The sequence below is a fragment of the Vulpes lagopus genome, chromosome 11 (assembly GCF_018345385.1).
Source record: "Vulpes lagopus strain Blue_001 chromosome 11, ASM1834538v1, whole genome shotgun sequence".
Classification (NCBI taxonomy): domain Eukaryota; kingdom Metazoa; phylum Chordata; class Mammalia; order Carnivora; family Canidae; genus Vulpes; species Vulpes lagopus.
Genome location: NC_054834.1, coordinates 13,378,782 through 13,402,770, shown reverse-complemented (window position 1 = coordinate 13,402,770; position 23,989 = coordinate 13,378,782). Strand labels below are relative to the sequence as shown.

At 40.0% G+C, this 23,989-nt stretch overlaps 1 protein-coding gene across 1 annotated transcript in view; it reads left to right on the top strand.

Moving 5' to 3' along the window:
- Window positions 1-23,989, top strand: part of PRKAR2B (protein kinase cAMP-dependent type II regulatory subunit beta) — a 91,950-nt gene that overhangs the window by 14,342 nt on the left and 53,619 nt on the right. The window contains exon 2 of the mRNA XM_041774100.1: window positions 12,279-12,314. Coding sequence (XP_041630034.1) covers window positions 12,279-12,314 — 36 coding nt within the window. The remainder of the gene's footprint in view (window positions 1-12,278; window positions 12,315-23,989) is intronic.

The following is a 23,989-nucleotide window of genomic DNA, read 5'->3' as shown; positions in this document are numbered from 1 at the left end:
CCCCTCCCAATCCTAGACCTTTTCAGGAAGTCTGTGGGGTGAAAACTGTAAGAACAGCAGCAGCAACCATAACTATATATATATATATATATATATATATATATATATATTTTTTTTTTTTACCTCTTTACCCCTCTCATTCTGTCACAAGCCTGTATAGTAAAGTGTTTCAGGGGGTACATGATGTATGATATTGTAACACATCTGAAAGTAGAAACAGATTTGAGAACCTAATTGTCTTCCATTATATTAGATTTGCAAAAATGTAAAACAAGGTCATTCTTTTTACTAAATTTGCTTGCTTGGGAAAATACAGTTATTTTCCATAAAAATATGTTATTTCTAAAGCTGTGTAATTGTTTTGTTTGTTATTGGTAGTTTTAGATGAAATATTTATCAATTTTAATTTCTAGTACAATAAATATCAATGGCTATAACCCATAAAAGCAAATAACTTTTAAGAGTGGACAGAGGTTTTGAGACCAAAAGGTTTGAGAACTGCTGCTCTAGGGTATATACCTAAGTGGGGAAAGCCTGGTTGTTAGGGGTGTATAGCTAGCTGACTACACCTCATACTGCTGTTTTGCTCTGTAAAGTTCACTTTACATTCTCAGCAGAGTCTAAGAGTTCCTGGTTCTCCACGGAATGTTCAAGCTAACATTTATCATTGTCAGATTTTAACAAGCTTTGCCAGTAGGGTGGATGTTACATCTCATTGTGAATTGAATTTGCTTTTTTCTGATTACTAATAACACTGAGCATCTTTTTATGTTCATTGACCATGTTTGTAGTTTCTCTTCTGTGGAGATTTTTTTTTTTTTTTTTTTTTTTTTGGTTCTCTGCCATTTTTCTTATCTGAGTATGTTTTTCTTACGGATTTGTAGGAGAATTTCTTTCCTTTTTTCTTTACTTCCCTCCTTTTTTTTTCTTCTTTTTTTAAATATTCTGGTTAGCAATCCTTTGTTGGTAACCTACATTTGAAAAAATCTTCTTCCAGTCTTGGGTTTCTTTTCATTTTGTTTATGGTAGTTTTGGTTGAATGGAATTTCTTAATTTTAAGTTTCTTAATTTCTAAATTTTTAAAAGATTTTATTTATTTCTGAGAGACACAGAGAGATAGAGGTAGAGGCATAGGCAGAGGGAGAAGTAGGCTTCATGCAGGGAACCAGATGCGGGATTCGATCCCAGGACCCTGGGATCACGACCTGAGCCAAAGGCAGATGCTCAACCACTGAGCCACCCAGGCGTCCCTCCCCCCACTGATTTGTAAACATCAGTTTTCATATATACATGAAGGTACTTAACATGTCTGTTCTATTCTGTTGGCTTTCCTATCCTTTCATCAATGCCTCTTTACCTAATTAAGATTAATATGACTTTATAGGGTCTTGGTATATGATAAGGAGGATAGTCTCACCTTATTTTTTTCAGCATTGTTTATTCATAGGTTTTTATTATTCCATAGATCTTTTAGAATAAGCTTTTAAAAGAAAACTTTATTGGGAGTTTTATTGGAATTGTACTTAATTTATAACAAATTTGGAGAGAAAATACTTTTTTAATGGTATTGAGTCTTTGAGATAGGTTTGAGATATCCGGGAACATGGTATATCTCCCATTTATACAATCTTCCTTTAATTTTCTCCATAAAGGATTTTCCTATCTTTTCTTAGTTTTGTTTCTAAGTAACTTACCATTTTTGTTCTTGCAACTAGGATTTTTTTTCTATTATATATTCTATCATGTCATTACTAAAAATATATGAAAGGAACTGTGACAACTCAGTAGTGAAAAGCCCCTAAGGAAACTGAGTAAAAAGAATTGACTAGTTCAATGAAGAAAACATCAGAATGGTCAGTAAGCACATAGAATGGTGCTCGGTATTTTTAGTTATCAAGGATAGGAAAGTGAAAACCACAGTGAGACACTATTCAACACACACAAGAATGGCTAAAATAAGAAGACATTCCTTCTGTTGTCAAAGATGTGGAGTAACTAGAACTCACATATTGCCTGTGAGAGCATAAAATGGTACAAATGCTGTGGGTTTTTATAAAGTTAAACATTTCCCACCTATGACCCAGCAATCCCACTCTAGGCATTTACTCAAGAGAAATAAACACATATGTTCACAAAAAGGCTTGTATATAAATATTTATAGACACTTTATTCAAAATTGCCCAAACTGGAAACAACTCAAATGCCCATCAACAAAGAGAATGGGTAAACAAATTGTGGTATAGTTATACAGTGATATGCCCTCAGCAATAAAAAAAGAACAAACTATCGATCCTCTCAACAGCTAGCATGAACCACACGTTTATATGAAATTCAAAAAAAGGCAAAGCTAAACTGTAGTGATAGAGATCCTAAAAGTAGCTTCCAGTGGAATAGTGGGGATTGACTGTGTAAGGGGGCTTGTGGCACCTTCTCAGGGTGCTAGGAATGTGTATGTCCTTTTTTTTTTTTTTAAAAAAAAAGGTTTTATGTTTAAATAATCTCTACACCCACCATGAGGCTTGAATTTACAAACCCTGAGATCAAGAGTTGCACATTCTGTAGACTGAGCCAGCCAGGCAAAGGTGTTTACATCTTGAATGGAATGGAATGTTGGCTACATATATGTATACATTTGTCAAAATTCATCAAATTGTGCATTTCATTGTAGGTCAGTTTCACCTTGATTTTTTAAAAATTGGAAACATGGATCTCTTGAAGTGTGCTTTTCCACATTTTATTTAAGAAGTAGCATTGCTTTCTACACTGTCTTCTGAAATTTTTCATTATTTCTGTTGGACACTACTAACATCTGGGTTACGTTTTCATAGGTGTAAATGAGGATTGCTTTTTGCTACTTGTACAAAGAGCCAAAGGTTAGTCAAGCTCTACTGTTTCTAAGTCTATTTTATATTTTCGGCCAATACTGTATTTTACATTTTTTAATTTATTATTTTTATTATTTTTTAATGATAAACTTTGTTACATCTTAACACAATAAAAAACAAAGATACATTCGAGAAAACCATGGCCAGGCATATCACAATCAAACCGTTGAAAATCAAAGATGAAAAAAATTATAAAAGCAGCCAGAAGAAAAATGATGCATTATTTACAGAGGAGCAATGATTCAAGACTGTGGATTTCTCCCAGTAGGAGTGTACCCATGGAAAGGGGTTCGTGTATTAAGGTGCACTTCGGTGTTGCTATGCCCTGTCTTTTGGGAAGTGTGTGTATGCCATCACTGAGCTCAATGTGAGGCAAGACACAGCAAGTGAATTCTATCACCATCTTCTGATCTGGAACAGGATTTTCAGGGCTTTGATCTGAACCTGACCCCTCTGGCCCCAGGATAAACGAAGGCAGGCAGGAGCAGGTCTGTCTGAGGGGAAGCCTCCTGAGCTTTATGATTTATTTAATACGGAGAGAGAGAATAAGCACAAGCAGGGGGAGGGGCAGAGGGAGAGGGAGAAGCGGGCTCCCTGCTGACCAGGTAGCCCTACAATGTGGGGCTCCATCCTAGGACCCGGAGATCATGACCTGAACCTGAAGGCAGGTGCTTAACCTACTGAGCCACCCAGGTGGCCCAATTTGGCCACCCTGCCATAACTGTATTTTAATTTACAGGTTTCACAAATTTAATACTTGTATGACTATCACTTACTTATGTTTGTCCAATATAATCATTAGATGTCAGGAAACACCCCTGTTGTCTTAATTTCCATTAGCACTATTCATTCAGTATTTGTTCAACCTAGTTTATTTCAAGCAGTGTTCTAGACAGTGGGAGACAGCAGTGAAGCAGACAAGGAGGGAAGGACCCTGCCCTCACAGAGCTTGCAGACTTGGTGAAGGGGGCGGGGGGAGTGGAGGAAGCTGACAAACTGTATCCTTCTGATTAGACCAGCCTTAATCCTATCCTGATTGATCTTCATTTCAAATGCCTTACACTTTTCTCAGTTACCTTTTCTGAGTCTGTTCTGTTGTGATTTTATGGATGTGTGACACTTTGAACTTTTGTAGCTTTGGGCTTTCCTAATATTAGTAGTCTAGTCTGGATTATTCACTCTTACCGACAGACCATTCGTTTCCACGAGTATGCCCTTTGCACATTATTTGAGCACGTAGGTTTAGAAGAGACCGTTAACAGGGTTGCCTGGGTGGCTCAGGAAGGTGGAGCGTCCCACGCTTGATTTCGGCTCAGGTCATGATCTCAGAGTCTTGAGATCGACCCTCTCGTAGTGTTCTGGGCTGGGTGTGCAGCCTGCTGGAGACTGTAATCCTCCTCCTCTTGCCCCTCCTTGCCTCGCTCTTGAACCTGCATGTTCTTGTTTAAAAAAAAAAAAAAGCCATAAGAGACCATTTCAGTGTTCACAGAAGCAGAGATTGAATTTATGTAGCTTTGACAGTGGCCCATCTCATATCTTCTGTCCTGAGCCCACATTTTGGAATCCTAGAAGGGTTTGGGAACCTTTCGGCATTGTTACTGCCTCCTCTCTGTGTCATTCTAGAAGTTTGGCAACCTCAACTGAAGCTATTTTTTTCTGTTCCTAAGAAGGCATTCTGGGTAAAGTTCTCATGAATTAAAAAGTTGGAAATCGAGTTAATTTATAAGCAAAAGTAAGTAGGAGTGGTTTTCTTCCTAGTGTAATAGTCTATTTTATTGGTGTTTTAAAATATCAGTTATATTTTGAGGAGTTTGGGTTATGAATAGAAAGAACAAAAATGCACATTGTTTTAGTGGTCTTTCAAGCTGGTACTTTCTAAAAGCTCAAGTGTCTATATTTTGTCCGACTCTGCCCAGCCTCCAGCCAGGCTCCATATGTCTGGATGGGTTGGACACCTGACTTCATGCTGTATAATCAGAAAGGAAGAAAAAAATTGGTGCCCCAAATGCCTCCCTCTCCAACAGTTCCCATCATGTCTGATCACAAGTACTTTGAGGGTACGTGGCTCATAATCTGTGTCTCCTTGGGACTATGACTGGGGAGCTCTGGAGAATACCCTCCAACTGTGGTTCTGTCTGAATCCAAGAGCCCCTCCAGCGGCTGAGTCCCAGTGGATTCTTGGAAACCATGCATCCATCTGGAAACAACCCAGAAGCTCCCAGAACGACAGCAACTAGAGCATCTGATTACTTACGAAGGTGGCTGGGGCTCATCCTCCTCTAACAAAAAATATGGAAAATAAATCATCTTTTTCCGTGTCAGGAATTAAATATGTATAAGAAAGTTTGAAATAGTGTCTGTTAGGTTAATTAGCAAAATATTTCAAGTTTTGTTGTTGTCTATTTGCTTTTCTGCTGTCAGTCTTTTTAAAAAAGTGAATTCTTTTTTGGTTCAAGAGTGAGGCTTCACTTTTAATTTTTGAAACACGAACATGAGAGAATTTAATTCATTCTGAGCTACATGTTTACTGTGTCAAAAATAATTAGCTTAACATGGTCTCCATTTACATAATTTCTAGAATCTTTTATTTAGACAGTTAACAGATCCAGAAAGTGTTTACTGCTGGAAGGGACAATAGGAGAAGAAAGATGCTAATTGTTTGGTCAGCTCCAAGATTATTTTATACATTTCACTTCAGAGTATGTGAACACTCTTCTGCTAAAGGTCCATTTCACTGATAAGGCTCCAGAATAGACAGGGTCATTGTGTATGTGTGTGTGTAGTGAACACAGACAAAACTCAGGGCTCTTACTTCTTTAATTTAGCCCTTCTTTCGCAGCATTATGCTCAGAGATGCAAACTATATGCACTGCTAATCAACCTGGCTTGCTTTTTTGAAGACCAGGCTCATTGGCTCATGCTCCCCATGGACTGCTCTTGTTTTTACGGAATTTACGTGTTTTTGGTCTTCTATTGGATTTCTCACCCACCTGATTTTTTGGGTTCGGTCTCTTCAGTCATTGTGTTTGAAAATACCACCTCACGGGGATCCCTGGGTGGCTCAGCGGTTTAGCCCTTGCTTTCAGCCCAGGGCGTGATCCTGGAGACCTGGGATCGAGTCCCACATCAGGCTCCCGGTGCATGGAGCCTGCTTCTCCCTCCGCCTGTGTCTCTGCCTCTCTCTCTCTCTCTGTGTGTGTGTGTGTGTGTGTGTGTGTGTGTGTGTGTGTGTGTGTGTGTGTGTGTGTGTGTGTGTGTGTGTGTGTGTGTGTGTGTGTGTGTGTGTGTGTGTGTGTGTCTCTCTCATGAAAAAATAAAATCTTTAAAAAAATAAATAGGGATCCCTGGGTGGCGCAGCGGTTTGGCGCCTGCCTTTGGCCCAGGGCGCGATCCTGGAGACCCGGGATCGAGTCCCACATCAGGCTCCCGGTGCATGGAGCCTGCTTCTCCCTCCGCCTGTGTCTCTGCCTCTCTCTCTCTCTGTGTGTGTGTGTGTCTCTCTCATGAAAAAATAAAATCTTTAAAAAAATAAATAGGGATCCCTGGGTGGCGCAGCGGTTTGGCGCCTGCCTTTGGCCCAGGGCGCGATCCTGGAGACCCGGGATCGAGTCCCACATCAGGCTCCCGGTGCATGGAGCCTGCTTCTCCCTCCGCCTGTGTCTCTGCCTCTCTCTCTCTCTCTGTGTGTGTGTGTGTGTGTGTGTGTGTGTGTGTGTGTGTGTGTGTGTGTGTGTGTGTGTGTGTGTGTGTGTCTCTCTCATGAAAAAATAAAATCTTTAAAAAAATAAATAGGGATCCCTGGGTGGCGCAGCGGTTTGGCGCCTGCCTTTGGCCCAGGGCGCGATCCTGGAGACCCGGGATCGAGTCCCACATCAGGCTCCCGGTGCATGGAGCCTGCTTCTCCCTCCGCCTGTGTCTCTGCCTCTCTCTCTCTCTCTGTGTGTGTGTGTGTGTGTCTCTCTCATGAAAAAATAAAATCTTTAAAAAAATAAATAGGGATCCCTGGGTGGCGCAGCGGTTTGGCGCCATCCTGGAGACCTGGGTGGATCGAGTCCCACGTCGGGGTCCCTGCATGGAGCCTGCTTCTTCCTCTGCCTGTGTCTCTACCTCTCTCTCTCTCTGTGTGTGTGTGTGTGTCTCTCTCATGAAAAAATAAAATCTTAAAAAAATAAATAGGGATCCCTGGGTGGCGCAGCGGTTTGGCGCCTGCCTTTGGCCCAGGGCGCGATCCTGGAGACCCGGGATCGAGTCCCACATCAGGCTCCCGGTGCATGGAGCCTGCTTCTCCCTCCGCCTGTGTCTCTGCCTCTCTCTCTCTCTCTGTGACTATCATAAATAAATAAAAAAAAAAAAAATTAAAAAAAAAAATAAAAAAATAAAAGAAAGTACCACCTCACTTGGTCAAGCTCCCCAGGGCCAAGGACTCTTCCTTGTCCGGTGCCCCCGCATCCACACTCGGGAAAGCAAGTAAAATGAATGAGACAAGGAGACTTGCTGTGTTTACTTCACAGTTTATTGATTCATGCTGCAGGTGTTCACTTAGCACCGCTCGTCTGCCAGGCACCGCGTTGGCTTGGGGCGTAAAGAGGTGAGAAGATAAGCAGGTCTCGCTGGCACCAGTGGGGACCTGAGTCACTGCGTGGGAAGCTCTCTTCACTGCCAGGAATAGAGAGGCTCCTTCAGGCTTCCTCGCATACTGGAGCATTCGTCTTGTAAGGACGCTCTGAGATTAAAGGAGGCTTGAATCCTTTAGACTTCTGGGCCTCCTGGGAGCAGAGGAGTTAAGACTCGGCTGGTGGAGTATAGCTTGGGAATGGAGAGGATCAGGCTGGCCAGACAGGCATGGAGGTACTCAGAGGAACACAGGACTCTCAGTGTCCCACTGGAAATGGCTTTGGGAGAAAGTCAAACCGATATAAATATTTCTATGATTTTTCCTTGAGGATTCACTAAGATCTTGGGTATAAGGTATAGGACTTTAGTATATTCTTAGTATATTTAGAATATTTAGTATATTCTTAAATCACATTTGCTTGTTTCTTCAGACAGATAATACATTTCCTGTGTTTTTCCTTCTGTATTCTCCTAGTCTGCAGTATTTTGTGTGTGTGTACGCGCGCGTGTAAGTAAATACACACAGAAAACCCACAGGATAGGAAAACCTGAAGGTGGAAACCAAGAGTCTGGGAAAACTAAATTTGACTTGTCACATTTGAAAACATCATCTGTTAACCTTTCTTTGTGAACTTAATATTGCTTCTTTACGTAGTGTATTCTGAAGACGATAATATGAAAATTGATCATAGTAGCTCACAATAAACATTAATCTCTATTTGAATAGAAATTGAGAGTTTACAGGCACCTTCAAAGATTTTAAGTTCTTTAGTTTTTATTATTTTTTTTTAAGTTCTTTTCTGAAGTTCTTTTAAAATTCTTTCTTAATTCCCCCACACACACCCCCCAAAAGAAGGCAGGCAGATCTTTTACTTTTCATATTTTAAAAGTTGAGACTTTAAGTCAAAGTTATACCATCTCCCAGGTTCCCTGACTCCAGTCGGTGGTCCTGCCCATGTGGCTGCCCTCGCTGCCAGTGGTATAGAATGTCACCAGTGTCCTTCCTCACCTTCATCCTGCTCCTCTAGTTCCTGAGAGAGAGAGCACCAGGCATACTGGAGCCAGATAGACATGGCTTTCTTTGTGGCAAGGCCTCCGCCCTGAATCACAGCCTTCTTCCCCATTTGGGTAGCTAGGCTAGAAAATCTAGAGAAATTGTGGAGGTTACTGTTAGCTTGCCAAACGTTTGTTCACGGAACCCTTGTGCTTCATCCCTCCATAAGTGGGCATGGAGGGTTATGGATATAGGGGATGGCCTTCTTGGTAATTGTTGTCAAAACCCAGTGTTTGCCTTGATGGCTGCGTATCACTTGCCTGGTGCACCGTCTCCGTAACTGGCGGATCCCACATCCCATTCACTGTTGGGAGGTGGAAATGATTGTCATGTAACCTTTCCACTCACAATTTAATTTTTTTTTTAAAGATTTTATTTATTTACTCATGAGAGACAGAGAGAGGCAGAGACACAGGCAGAGGGAGGAGCAGGCTCCATGCAGGGAGCCCGACGCGGACTCGATCCCGGGTCTCCAGGGTCACGACCTGGACTGAAGGCGACGCTAAACCGCTGAGCCACCCGGGCTGCCCTCCACTCACAATTTAGAAGTTGATACAATTTCTAGCAAAAATATAAAGGAGGAGTAAAGGAAAGTAACTTATAGTCAGTAAAATGTGTATCAGCAGGGGTGTATTTCAGTATGTTCACGGAGAAGTAATGTAGTTAACAATTCTCCCACTTACATGTGGGATCACTAAGAATATATGAGCTGTGGGGCACCTGGGTGGCTCAGTGAGTTACATATCTGCCTTTGGATCACATCATGATCCTAGGTCCTGGGATCGAGTCCCAGGCTGGGCTCCCTGCTCTCTGGAGTCTGGTTCTCCCTCTCTCTCTCTTATGTTTCCCTTGCTCGCACTCTCTCTCTCTGACAAATAAATCAAATCTCTTTAAAAAAAAAAAAAGAATATAAAAGCTGCAAATGTCATCTGATCAAGTGTATTTTATTGGCAGTTTAGATACCTTAAGTGGCGTTGCAGCAGTGACCTGATTTTTTGAAATGATGAGTATCTATTAGTAAAATTCCAAACAAAACGGAATACAGAACCCCATCCCCCGCAAAAAAAGGTCCTTTGTTATTTATCTTGTAGCTGTGCTGTGGAAAACTTAATGTAGAACTGTGTAAAATAACTGTGTTTATATAAAAACACTGTTAGGATCTAGGATCTGAGGGTTGTGAACTGACTTCTTTGCCCACATGAATGTCTAGTGCGATATGTGAAAGCAGGTTGGGGTGTAGCAGTGGGATTCAGGACAGCTCTTTGTTGTATGTTATCCACCAGATGCCAGCGACATCCTCTGAATTATTGTGACAATTGAAAAAATTGCCCCCTACAAAATTAGAATGCACCACTGAATGGTGATGGCACATGTGTTGAAAATCTCTGCCTTATACATGTCAGAAAGACTTGGAAACCTGAGGGATCCCAAGAGAACAAAGACTTCCCAACATTTCAGATCAGAAGATTCTAGTGCTGGGGTTTCATCGTCTCAGGAGGCTGGAGAGGGCAGGAGGAGAATGCCTACTTTCATTTTTCTCCAAGGCTGAGAGGTTTTCTGCTTTCCTCCTGCCTTTGTTGGCCTGCACAATCTCTTGTGCATTCTTGTGATGGAAGCCTTCTACACCCTCTCCATTCCCTGTCCTTAGAACTTGCTGGGACGCTTTCTTTACACTAGGTTCTGAAGGAGTTTTGCAAAAGGGGTTTGAAAGTTATTCGAGAAAACTGATGGGATTTTTTTTTCTTTTATGTGGTAAATATACACTACATATGGTTTATCCAAGTCAAGGTTTTATGTAAGTAATTTGTCACTTTGCAAATATATGGCTAAATTATTCTGGTATATAAATAATTTTATCTTTTGATCAGTTTGAAAGATACAGTTTTCTATAAACTATAGCATTTTAATATTTGGGCTTGTCACACACTTCACAGAATCAATCCTTAATAACGATGGGAGTCAGTATGGAAGGAAATATTTATTATTGTGTGATTTCAGGAGTCAGTATTTTTGCTTTCTGTTCTCTGTATGGCAGCATTTTGGTGCTGGATGTGTCTAGGCTCAGATTCTCCAGCTCTGCCTGGAGAAGAGTGGCTTTGTGATCTAGGGCAAATCAGGATCTCTGAGCTTTACTGTAAAAAATGTCATCAGTAGCATGGTGATGCCGATATTTAATACAGTGGTTGCAAGGATTAATGTAAAACATTTGACACAGTTTTCTTCTAGTACTTGTTCTACGCATCCATGTTTTTCATGTAGTATAACCAAAGGGCACATAAAATCTTTGTCATCTTTTTTTTAACTTGACCTAGTTCCACATGTAAACAATTTTTATAATTACTGTTTTAAAAGTATCAAAGTATTAAAAAGTATTATAGTATGATGACATTCTGTTTCTAAATATATTGTGGACATATTGTCCTTTCTCTGTATAATATGAACCTTAAATTTACCTGCTTATCCAAGAAACAAAGCTTTGAAAAACCCCACTTCTTGACCTACCTGCAAGCAAAACCAGGAGGACACAACAGCCCTGAGTTGCGTCTGTGCAGGGGGCCCATGGTAGGCTTCCCAGGTGAGGTGATGCACTTCCACACACAATCTTGAAGTTGCAGCCTTTGGTATACAGCTTCGGAGACCTTGACCTTTGGGTTGCACAGAAATGATCAGAACTATAAATACTAAATCAGAATATCAAGGATATACTCACCTAATAATGATTTCAGTATACATGAGCATTTTTCATTTTGTTTCCTATTTTTTTCATTGTAAAAATGATGCTGATAAGCAGTATACTGTTGACCAAGAAGGAATTCACTGAAAACTCAAGCAAACAGGCAGTTTGGGCAATTAGAATTGCAATTTAGGAGGCACAGATGCAGGTAGAAACCTGAATCGGAGGTGGATCTTGGACGCAAGGAAGCCAAAGAGAGAGCAGGGTTATCTAATCCAAAGGCTGAAAGTGTAGTTCTCATTCAGGTCCTCGGAGCAAAACAAAGGATTGAAATGAAATTAACTGGGATTGGTTGGGCTAATATGCAAATGAGGGGTTGAAGCTTGTTAAACTGCTTTGGCTCCTTTTGAAGTGATGAGTGAGGATGATTCAGGTGTCAGGGTGAGGAGGCCTTTAAACCCCTGCTGAGGGCTTGCAGCTGGCTGAAGGTGGTGGTGGGGGGTTGTCTTTTTTTTTTTTTTAAGTTCATGGTTTTTTCAGGGAGGATATGAATAAATTTCTCTTCCCTTCTGGCCTCCTGATCCCATTTTAAGAGAGACTGTTAGCTAGGGCTGCTTGCTGCACTTTGAACTCTCCCTTTACAAGGCATATTGATTTTTCCTTCTCTAGTAGTATTTCTGTAGGATAAATCTATATGTAGAATGACTTTGTTAGAGGACACAAGAAACTTGAATGGCTCTTGATGTGACTGCCAAATTCTTTCTAAAGATATTATATACATTTACATATAGATCCCCACTGAAGTTGTTTCAGCCATATAGAAGTCGGGATCTTTTATTTTTTTTGGCGGGGGTTGGCGTGGCGCTGATTTAACAGGTAAAATATTGATTTTTAATTTCTCATTCTTGGCTACTAGTAAATTTATACATTTAATCTGCATATATTTTTTATATTTCCTCGTGCATTACTTACTCATTCTTATTTTTCCTCTATGTAACTTATGTAGTATGTGTAATAATGTGTAATCATATTATTTTCTTTTTTCTTTTAGCTCCGGTAATAAACCGATTCACAAGGCGTGCCTCGGGTAAGTCAGACCATATGATGGATTTTGCTTATTAATGGTGACATTTCTTAAATCACAGTGGTATTGGACAAGAAGGTGCGATGAGAGTAATTGCTGTGGAGTAATGACTTGTCAGTCATTTTCCTCGAAAAAAAACTATCTGATATAATCAAGAATGAGAAAATAATTGGAAATTAACCTGAGTGGCTAAACTTAAAACCAGTGTGTGCCGAGGCTACTGCACCTTTGGAAATGGAGCCTCTCACCCCATTTTGTTTATTCCTGCTATTGATCAGTTATCTACATGGTTATCGAATGTGTCAGCCACAGGTCAGAAGCAGTGATTTAGAAGATGGGCAAAGGACATCCTAGAATCAGTGACAGGAAAAGGGACAAAAAACAGGGACCACAGATAAGGGACAGGAAAACTCTGAAAATGGAGATATAGGAACCTGTCATCAGGGGGCCATTTGGAAGAGGAGCCAATTGCTTTACATTTGTTTTTGTTTTTTTGGGGGTTTTTTTTGCTTTACATTTGTTAATGCCTCTGAGGCTTTTGCCATCCTAAAGATGCCCCATAACCTAATGCCTATTCAGCAAGATAGACCTTGGCCACTAACAAGTGCTTGAATTAGATCCACTCATACTCTGTCCTACCTGCATTGGTGGACACAGTTTGAGAGCATGGTTTAAGGAAAGTGAGTTTGGGCATTGAAGTGTATAAACCATTTGGAAGATTTTACTTCTGTGGAATGCCTTCCTCTGTGAAGATAGAGGACAAGTGAAATGTTACTATGTTTGACATGAGAAAATTACTCTTCCCTTGAAATACAACTAGGTTTTTGTTGTTGAAAAATACAAATATTTAGAACAGATCATTTGGACATTTATATAATAGAATTGAGTAATTTATTTAATAAAATTACCTCATTTTCATCTGTGCTGTATTATTAAAGGTGTTTTAAGGTTAAGGTTTTTTTTTGTTTCTTTTTTTTTTTTAAATTTGTCGGCAGTTACTGGTACAATTTAGTCTTATTGTGTAGTGACCAGGCTGGAGAGGAAAGGACCGGGATTAAGAAAATGTGCTATATTGGGATACCATTTACTTTATCCTCCTGAGCTTTTTGTAATCTGAAGACATATCTAAATATTGCAAACAAAGTGGATTGTAATGACTTTTGTGGAATGAGGAATTATGTTTATGTCAGCAGGGCATCAGACTTTATTCCAAAATAGAGCCATCAAGTGTGATGGTACTGTGGGTAGGGATATAGTCTTCTGTGAGCAGTGGTGGGAATAAGAGAGGAGAAATAAGAGAGAATCTATAGTGTGAGGTCTTGTCTTCATGCTGTAAAATTCTTTCCATAGACACATAGTTAGGAGGCTTAGAATAAATCCTCTCCTTTTTTTTGTGTCAAACTGTACAACATGACATATTTATTATCTGGGCAGGTTGCATTAGTGTTTGTTGTCCAATAAACGTATCATCAACTGACGGTGCAGGGGTTCCAGCACGTAGGTTAGCTTTGAAGCACCATTATTTTAGTATCTCCACCACCACTAAATCTGTCCAGTCCATTTCAGTAAGACTTGGCTGGAAATGTAGAGAAGACGGAATGCCAGCAAAGAAACCCACATTAAAGACACATGTTGTGTTTCTTCCTAGAACAACAGGAAACAGTTTGATTTAAAGAAAAATAAAGGAGGTGATATCCAGTTCAGGAGTTGTGTTATATATTAGCAATAAGCCTTAAAAGGAGTAAAAATTGTTACCCTAGCAATGTAACACACTGGAATTCATTATGAGAATGAATCTTGACATTGATTATTTTATGTACATTTCCAGTCTTTCAGGCAAGGGAAATAAAATTATATTTACTACCTTAGATAAAAACAATGGTATAGGGAGAAAAAAGAGGAATGGGACCTGTTAATCATCTACCTGTCTACAATTTTTTTGACTTTCTTAGTTTTTATAAAAGTCTGTCTAAAACTTTTCTGGCAAAGAAGAATATAGAAACAGTCTTAAGCCGTCTTGAGGAGGAAATCTTGTAGTTTTTTAATTCACTTAGTGACTAAAAGTAATTTAGTTTAGTAGTAGAGATATACATCAATTGGTTTTAAAGTATTACTGAAAAAATAACCGTCTACTTAAAATGTAGAAATTCATATTTGATCATTAACAATACTCCTTAGGATATCTTCTTCTGGTGGAGTTTTATTTCAGAAATACTTTTTTTCTTTTCAGAAATTATAAAATTTATGTAAGACCTATAATTTAGGGGGGAAAATAAGCCAGATAAAATCAACCAGAAGTTTATGTGACGTAGGAGTTTGTTTCTTATTTATCTATTTTCAAATAATGATTACAACAATAAAATGCTGTGTAATATATAGTAATTTACTATGTGTAGTGCTAGTATTCAGTCACTGTTGATTGAATGGAAGTGGAAAAGAGGATGTTACAATATATTTCTAGATTTCTGCCTGAGTTTTTAAATCTTTGAGGTTTTGGCTTTTGCGAATTCCTACTGCATCTTGCAAAAATAAGTATCTGAACCAGAGTACTTCGAACAAAATGTTTTCTCTCTTTTAGGCCTTTTTCTTTTATTATAGTTCAGGACGATGAGGGGATGTTTACATTAAGCAAGTGTTTAACAAGTACATTATTTAGAATCATTTTTACACCTTCCATCTCACTGTTTCTGCTAAACTCTCTTCATGTGTTTTCAATGCCTGCCCACAAACCTGTCAGTTTTTATTTTTATAAGTAGAAGGAATCCATGTCACTTAACATTTTCAAACAGAATTCCTAAAATCTTAGGAGTCTATAGAGGTTTCAGGGCTTCCTAAGCTCGTTTTCCACTAGGTGCAGGCGCAATAAAAGTCCTAGAGTATAGGATGATTAATAGCAACAAACACAGGTGGGCATTAGATTGGTTAAGTTCTGCAAAACATGATTGAAACTGTCAGGTGTCTTTTGAAATCCAGATGAAATGTATCTTTTGGATCTTCCTGACAGCACCCATAACCGTAAGTTTATTATTTATTTTTTTTACTGTTTATTGAGCTTTGGTTGATATATAACATTGTGTGTGTTTCAAGGGTACAGTGTGTTGATTTCATACCTTCATATAGTATGATACGATTACCCACAGCCTTTTTTTTAAACAGGACCCAATAATCCTTTTTTGAACAAAAGAAATACTACTGCCCTTTTTTCTTAACCCATTTCTACTCTGATCACTGCTTATTGGTACGTCTTTTTTATATGCACAGAAGTCATACATAATCTGCGTTACAATCACATAAACTATTAGGTGATGATATATAACATACATAAAATTAACATAAAATACACATAGTTTCTTTTAGAATTTTGATGGAATTAGAATGAACATTGACAGTTTGGAGTATTTTGGAAGATTCTTCTTGGAATAATGGAAGTACATCATTTATCCTTATCGTTATTATAAGAAATTAATGGTAGTGTGTAGACAATCGTTCAGTAAATCTTTGAAGAGTAAAACTTATGCAGACAACAGTCCTGTTGCTTCTTTGTTCGTCTAGTATATCATATGGGAAATCTCTAGAGCATGGGATTTCACAGACTTGAGTTCAAACCACCTGTTTACTGTGTGATTTTGCACGTACGTCATTTACCACATTGAGTTTTACTTTCATATTTTCACTTTGTTTCGGTTTGGGATCATAAGAGCTGCAGTCATGCTTGCTACAATGGTTAAGCTAGTTGGTTTTTGTAAAGCGGAGTAGCTAGGCTCTCAAAAATGTTAGTGGTCAGCTATCTTCTGAACCTAGTGTAAAAGAAAAAACAATAAAGGCTTCAGTGCTGTGCCACAGCCTGTCATAAATAAGCCTCAGAGAGTCATAACACTCCTTGATATCATCGTTTAATAGGGGACATCTTCTTTTACTGTCTGCACATTATGGTTTTTAGAAAGAGTATAATGGTTTTCCTCTGTGGTTTTGTCTGAATTGAAAAAAAAAAAAAGAAGAAATTTCTCATTACTCTTGAGACGGTGCCTTGAGGGATGAATTCATGTCAGACCTCTCTCTGATTGTGTTTTAACCCCAGGACTTTATTTTGAAGTGAAGCTTATAGAAAAGTTCGAGGAATAATTCAATGAACACTCTTCTCTAGATTTCCCAGTTCGTATTTTGTCGCATTTTAGGCTCTTCCTCCATCCATACACGTGGTCATGCCCACGCTTTGTTTTTTCACTGAATCTTTTAGGAATTCTGAGTATTCAAGTGTATCTCCTAAGAACAAGGTCATTCTGCATAATATTACACTCAGGGGATTTAACCTTGATACAGTGCTGTTATCCCTCTAGAGTCCAGTGCTCTTAGTTGTCTTGATGTAGCCTCTGTTCTTCTCTATCTCTGCTGATTCAAAGGTTTGGGTTTTTTTGTTTGTTTTTTGTTTTTTGTTTTTTTTTAGATTTTTATTTACTTATTTGACAGAACGAGTCGTGGGGAGGGACAGAAGGAGAGGGAGAAGCAGACTCCCTGCTGACTTGGGGCTTGATCCCAGACCTAGAGACCATCCCCCAAGCCACTCAGCCACCCAGGCACCCCTGATTCAAGGATTTTTATATTGCATTTAATTTTCATGGCTCCATTTTTCTGATCTTTCATAAACTGACTCCCTGGAATTTTTGAAATCTGTTTTGTTTTTTTGAAAGATTTTGTTTATTTATTCATGAGAGACAGAGAGAGGCAGAGACATGGGCAGAGGGAGAAGCAGGCTACCTGTGGGGAGCCCCATGTGGGACTTGATCCCAGGACCCCGGGATCACAACCTGAGCCAAAGGCAGATGCTTAACCACTGAGCCATCTAGGTGCCCTTGAAATCTGTCATTCTTGAAGTTATGAAGGTTCTCCCTACCAATGAAATAGTTCCCTATATCACCAGCTCTGAATTCTTAGCTTGTGTGGACACATCCACAGTCTGGTCACAGTGCCCTGTTGGTGTCCATGAAGCCTTTGTGCTGAGCCTTGCTTTATTTAGTATTACTTTCACGGACTGCTGTTGAGCATTATTTGTTCTAGTGCATAATTATTTCTTATAATAGAAGTGAAAATGGAACTCCAAATTATGAATTTGGTAATTTTCTTTTCTCTGTGTAGATAATTAGCCATACTTCAGTTTTTAGCCATAACATGAGCATTGAATTTTATAGTATATTTTTAACAGAGCTAAAATTTTATAATTTTCCCTATTCTGGCATTTGGAGTAATTCAGAGGTGAAATTAAGTCTTTAAATTTCACACCCCCACTGTGTAAAATGATATATTAAAAACTCAGTAAAATCACCAAAAACAGAAAATGATTAGTCCCCAAGATAGTAGTGAAATAACAGAAGTTCAGATTTTTTATTGACTCCAATTCAGGGAACATATGCTTCCTTGATTCAGGGAACATATGCTTCCTTTTGTTTTGTTGTGGAAATATTTTGTAGCCTTGGTCTTCATTGTTTTTTTCTTTAAAGTTATATGATGAGAGCTTTTAACCCTCTTGGGTTTTTGTTTTTTTTTTTTCGAAAGGTCATGCTCATGTTGTCAAACTCATTTGCCAGAGTGAATATATTTACATTTATAATTTATTTTTGAAATGAGCTTCGTTTTGAAAGCTTACTTTAAGCTTAGTAATTACCAACACTAGATAATGCACACTGGGAAAATATTCCTTTAATTAATCTCCTAATTAATCCTGCAGACATTGACTGCATCCCTACTGTGTGCCAGATACAGTGCTAGGGCTGCAAGAAGAGTAATATACAGCCCTTAGGAAGTTCACGGTCTAGCAGGAGGCTGGCCGTGAGTGCCTCAGTGTGGGTGAATACCGTAACCTCCACGAAGGGAAAAGGAGAAAACATAGAGTTCTTGCAGGGTGTGGCTCACGGAAAGGGTGCTAGTCATTAGGGGTTTCATGGAACCCTAGAACGTGGGTTTCAACAGGAAAACAAGGTGAGTATTTGTGCCTTACCACTAGTAGCTAGCTGTTTTTATTCTAAAGTCCTTTCTCCTAGTATGCCACGCTGCACCACCTTGCCTCAGTATCAGGTATCGGTGGCATGGAGGAAGCAGATGCCCATGGCCATGGACAGGGGCTTAAGGCCAGGATTTACTTCTGCCTTTAACTTAGCATTCTTTCAAAATCTTAAGTGTCTCTTTCAGAGGAGGCAGTATAGGCCCTGGATTCAGAGAAACTGAATACTGGAATTGGAATACTAGCTCCACTACTCTCATATCCACTTAAGACAAGTGGGGCAGGGGACAGGGTGGGGGGCTTAGTCACCTAGCTAAGGCTCCATTTCTCCAGGTATAAAAGGGAGTAACGCATCTCTCACAAGATCATTGTAGTGATTAGACAGTAGATAATCCATGAAACCCACAACATGCTGTTCTCTCCAGCTTCTCCCTCCAGTGGGGTGGAAGTCCAAGCCACTGTATACACCTGTTGCCACTCTGTGTCCAGACTAATTCTGCCCTATGGTTCCTTACAAATAAAACCAAGTGAGCAGGGGAGGTGCTGCTTGGGTCTCATCCATATCCTCTTCCCTCTCCTCCTTCGTGCTCTGGTGGTGCTGATTTATTGGCACTTACTAAGCATCCATGTTCCTGTATGCCTTAGCGTGCTGTGGGAAAGAGAGCCCTGTGCAGTCTGTGCGCAGGGTGGAGGCTCTGGTGGTTCTTTGTAAGGCCTCGGAATGCTGATAGACTGTCTCAAGGCCAGTGAGAAATTCAATTATCTCGAACTTAATTGCATTTTCTTCAAAGTTTTCTTTGAGCCCTCCAGGAAAGATGGTAATAAAAAAACGATAGGCACGGCAGGCCGTCTCCTTCTGCTCTCAGGGTAGTGTCCTCAGAGTCCTCACATCAGCAGTTGTGGAAGGACTTGGCAGGTGGCTTGGGAAGCCTTTGTAGCCTATTCAGTCCCTTGTGTGTCCTGGTTCCTGGCATTGTCCTATAGAACAGACATGAGCAGGTGGTGTACGCGACCATACCCTGATTATGGTCAGGGTTCAGGTCACTGCTCCACAGACCCTCTGTGTGAAGGATCAGCTTCCCTGCCCCCAATCCATTGAAGACCAGAACTTTTGTAAAATATGATAAAATTGCCACTGCAGTGTCAGCTTGCTCTTACACCTTACCCACCCCTACTCTGTGCTCCTCTCACTGTGCGCTGCTGTGCTTTAGGGGCCATGACTTTGGTGTGCTCTGTCGGAGACAGGAATATTCTCATGAAATGTCTTTTCATAAAGGGAAATTACACATTTATTCCCAAATAACTGATAATTAAACCAAAACCAAAATCCATCATAATTTACTACTTCGGCATTTTGTGAGAACAGACAGCAGTGTGAACGGTGCCTTTTGGAGCTGGAGAATGGTGGCATACACCCACCATGTCCCAGACCCGTGGGACACAGGTTGTTGCCTCTGCCTGGCACCTGCCTGTTCACATTTGGAGCACTCCAGAAGCTTTGCTTCCCTGGCCTTCCTGTAGCTCACCTCTCAATCATGTCCCTCACCCTTCAGCATTCTTTCTGTCTCTCTGAATGCCATCCACATACAGAGCAGGTACTCAGGCTGCTGTTACTGTTCATACATCATTTGAAACCATGGCTGTTTGTTCACACATCTCTTTCCCTTTCCTAAACTGTGAACATTGTAATTGATTAATTTGAGAGAAGAGAAAAAGTAGTACGCAAAGTAAGGAAGTGAGAGTCCTAGAGGAATGGGGAGATTTGGGCAGATGGGCACAATGGGGTTTAAGATTCCCCAGGAAAGCACCAGCAGGTGTGTGATTATGGGTGAGGCTGAAACTAAAGAGATTTGAGGATGAGCTTGGACACCGAAGTTGTCTGTGATGATGGCAAAACTGGAATGTGAAGAGCACAGAGCCAGATACCTATCAGGAGGGGCACCTGAACCCGTGAATCTCAGAGAAGCCCCCCGCATTGGCATAGGGGTACCTAGTAGTGGTGTGAATGCCTGTGTGGGGAGCTATGAAGTCCCTCACTGTCTTTTGGGTCCTGCAGTGTGCAGGAGGTAGGGCTTTCTAAGAGAGGTGGTGTTCCTGGAGAAGAACCAGGTTTCAGCTAAGGTGGGGATACGTTGGGAGTGCTTTGTAAAAGAACTTGGGGGTGGGGAAAAATATTGGAAAAGAAGGTGGGATATATGGGAGGAATCCACAGGTCAGTACTTCATTCAATTGAGCAAATGTTTACTGAGCAGTTACCATTGCCAGACACTGGGTATGGCAGCAGGAAATGCTCCCTGACCTCGAGATACTGTAATCCCACGGGGGAAGCTTGAAAGAATGTGGACATGATGTTGGAGAGAAAGACAGTGGTTGTCTGGAGTCTTGCATCTTGTGGATGACCACGGTAATAGCAAAGTGGACATGTTTGGATCAGGGGTCTTCAGGTTATAATGTATTCACTATGGAGGCTTTTTAAAACTTTCTTTAGGGTGAATTCTATCAAGTTTCTAGTGAGAGCACTTTAACTGATACTTAAGTACAAGAGACTATATAGTGTAGAAATGAAGAGCTTGGATTTGAGGTCATTCTCCCATTTCTTGATCAGATATTCAACATGAAGTGTTTGGTACGGAGCTCTGCCTGAGGCAGGCAGACGTTGTTGAGGATCTTGGTTGCACCACTTATGAGGGTGTGACAGTGAGGTGAGGGTCACTGTGTGACCTTGGGCAGCTTACTTAAACCATCTTCTGTAAAACAACTGAGTCGTTGTAATTCATGGAGTGAATGCAGGCAAAGCTGCTCTATGTTTAAAAAAAAATTATTTTTTAAGCACAATGCCTGGCACATAGTGAGTGCTAAATAAAATTTATATATCCTTAGGCTCAATTTATTAAATTTTACTCTAGCAAAAATACCATAATATTAGTATCTCTATTTTCTCCTATAATTTACCCTACTTGATTTTAACTGGCCAGAGGACATAATCCTGCGTCTCTCCTACGGCTAATTCTCCTACCCCAAACTTGGATTGACATGACATTGTATTAATATTTGTGGGAAATGGGAAAGATTTCTCTCAGGGGTAACATCCTTTAGCTTTTTAGATAAAATTAGAAAAACAACTTTAGTCTCCCCTAGATTATAAGTTATATTCTTAGTTATTGTGAGAATAGATTGATCTGCCTTTTAAAATTTAACTGTTAACTTTAATCAGGTGTGTGTAAATGCAGCCCCCCCACATCACATTGGACCAGTACTTCTAGGAGCTGATTGCTAGAAAGTGTTACTGTTACCGGGTTCTGAGTCTCTGAGAGCCAGCAGTGTGTTTTATACTAGTCATGGGGCAGCCCTGGTGGCACAGTGGTTTAGCACCACCTGCAGCCCAGGGTGTGATCCTGGAGACCCGGGATGGAGTCCCACATCGGGCTCCCTGCATGGAGCCTGCTTCTGCCTCAATCTCATTCTGTGTCTCTCATTAATAAATAAATAAAATCTTTATATATATATATATATATAGTCATTTGATCATGTTTTCTGATAATTTAAAAAATTAATGACACACTTGAAAACCAAAAAGTGAATCTGGATCTTCTCTTTCTTTTACCATCTTCAGCCTTGAGTTACTAAAACCACAGGATGTTGAATTGTAGTTGTTGCTTTACTAAAGCAATATAATTAAACTGCTAAAAAATTAAAATATAGATTAATGATATATTGTTTTCAGAATGGTAGAAAAAAGAGTTTTTTCATTTAAACACCAAATAGCTTAAGTAATTGTGTTGTTGACCTGTTTCAAGGAATATGAATATTCTTTATTGACCTCCATCAGAAAAGATAGAACTGGCCGTCTCCTTAGGTATTTGAAAACAATTCCAAGTTGTAGCTCCCATTTAAAAATAGATGTAGATAGTTTAATATGCTCATTGCATAACATAAAGTAACAGGGTACCAGACTCCAGGTGTTCCAGAAAAGGTACAGGGCATGCTGTGAGGTCATTTACAGAGCTGAGTTTCCACAGGTTGCTGAGTAGTAATCTGCAGTAGAAACTGAAAACTTACACTTACCATAGGTTACTTTGGTGGCTTTCTAACAGTAAACTTACTTTTGGGGCTCCTGGCTGGCTCCATTGGAGGAGCATGCGACTGCTGATCTCTCAGGATTGTGAAACTGAGCTTTGCATTGAGTGTAGAGATTACTAAGAAGAATAAACTTAAAAAAAAAAATTAAAAATAAAAGCAAACTACTACTTTCAAGTTACCTTTTTATTTGGTCTTTTCACTTCACTCAATCTCTTAGCCCTGTTACAGTGCAACTTTTCTTCCTTCAGTGCATTTACATGAAGGGGACAGTTTATTTCTCAGATTGAGAGCTGCTCTTGGAATTAGAATAATGAGAATGCTTATAATCCAGAATTATATTTTCACAGATTAAAAAATAAACATTTATGTTGTATTACATAGGCAAGGAAGGTCAAAGTTAAATGAAAGTAAAACTTTCTTTAGTAAAATCATCTTTTAAAGGGATTCTTGATGTTAAACTATATAGATGGTGGAACTGAAGTCTTTTGGATGCTTGTAACTGTAGGAGAGTCATCCTGTGTGTCCCATCCCTGGGCAGAGTCACCCCTGTATGTCCCCCCCCACCCCCGACAGAGATTCTGAGTCAGAGGTCATTATATAATGTGAAGGCAGCCTGTGAGCCCTGTTAAACTGAGGCATATTAAAAATTTGAAGAGTTTATTTGTGCAAAAATGTATTCAAATCGTGCAGCTTCCAGTCTAGCAGATATAAAGGAGCTCCAGGAGCTGTATAAAATTAAAGACTTGTTGGCAGAAGAGAGTGGGGACAGAGAGGTTCCGTGAGGCAAAGAGGTCGGTTCCTGCAGGGCCACTTTCTTTCAGGGGATGGCGGGGGTTTGCGTCACTAGTGCTGACTAGGTGGTTCCTGATCAAAAGTCGAAAGAATCCATCTCTGGCACAGCTGGAACTGTGATCAAGTCTCAGTTTGGTGACCTGAGGCTTAGCGTAAAGTGACTCTATTTTCGGCCTTTTGTCACTTGTGGGCCTTGTCTTTTCACAGTCCCATGTTTTTCAATGAAGTTGTAATTCCCAGAGCTTTTTTCTCCTCACTTTTTTGGTTAAAGAATACATTTCTCTAACAAGGGAAGTAGCCCAAAAGTGTGAATAAGGATCAGTTATTTTGGTTATGAACCTTACTAGTCTCATTTGTGAAAGTAGATGATGATGTGGTGCTAAAATGTGCACAGGGTCGGCTGTGTGCCAGGCCCTCATGCTCAACTCTGCTTTCCCTGGGTTAATCTATGAGAATCACTACCACTGTATTTGAAGGATGTTTTCTTATTATTGCCATTTTGCAAGTGTGGAAACTGAGCCACAAAGAGTTTCACGTGCCCAAGGCCATGTTCTTTTTATTTTTTAGTGTTACTAATTTATTATTTAATGGAATCAACTAGGGGCACGTGGGTGGCTCAGTTGGTTAAACGTCCAACTTTTGGTCTCCATTCAGGTCTTGATCTCAAGGGTTTGATCTCAGGGTCATGAGTTCGGGCTCACATTGAGCTCCACACTGGGCACGGAGCCTACTTTAAAAAAGAAAAGCAGAATCACCTAGTTTTTACCTCTTTTGTTAAATAGTGCTAGCTCTGTTTCCTTGGTATAACTTT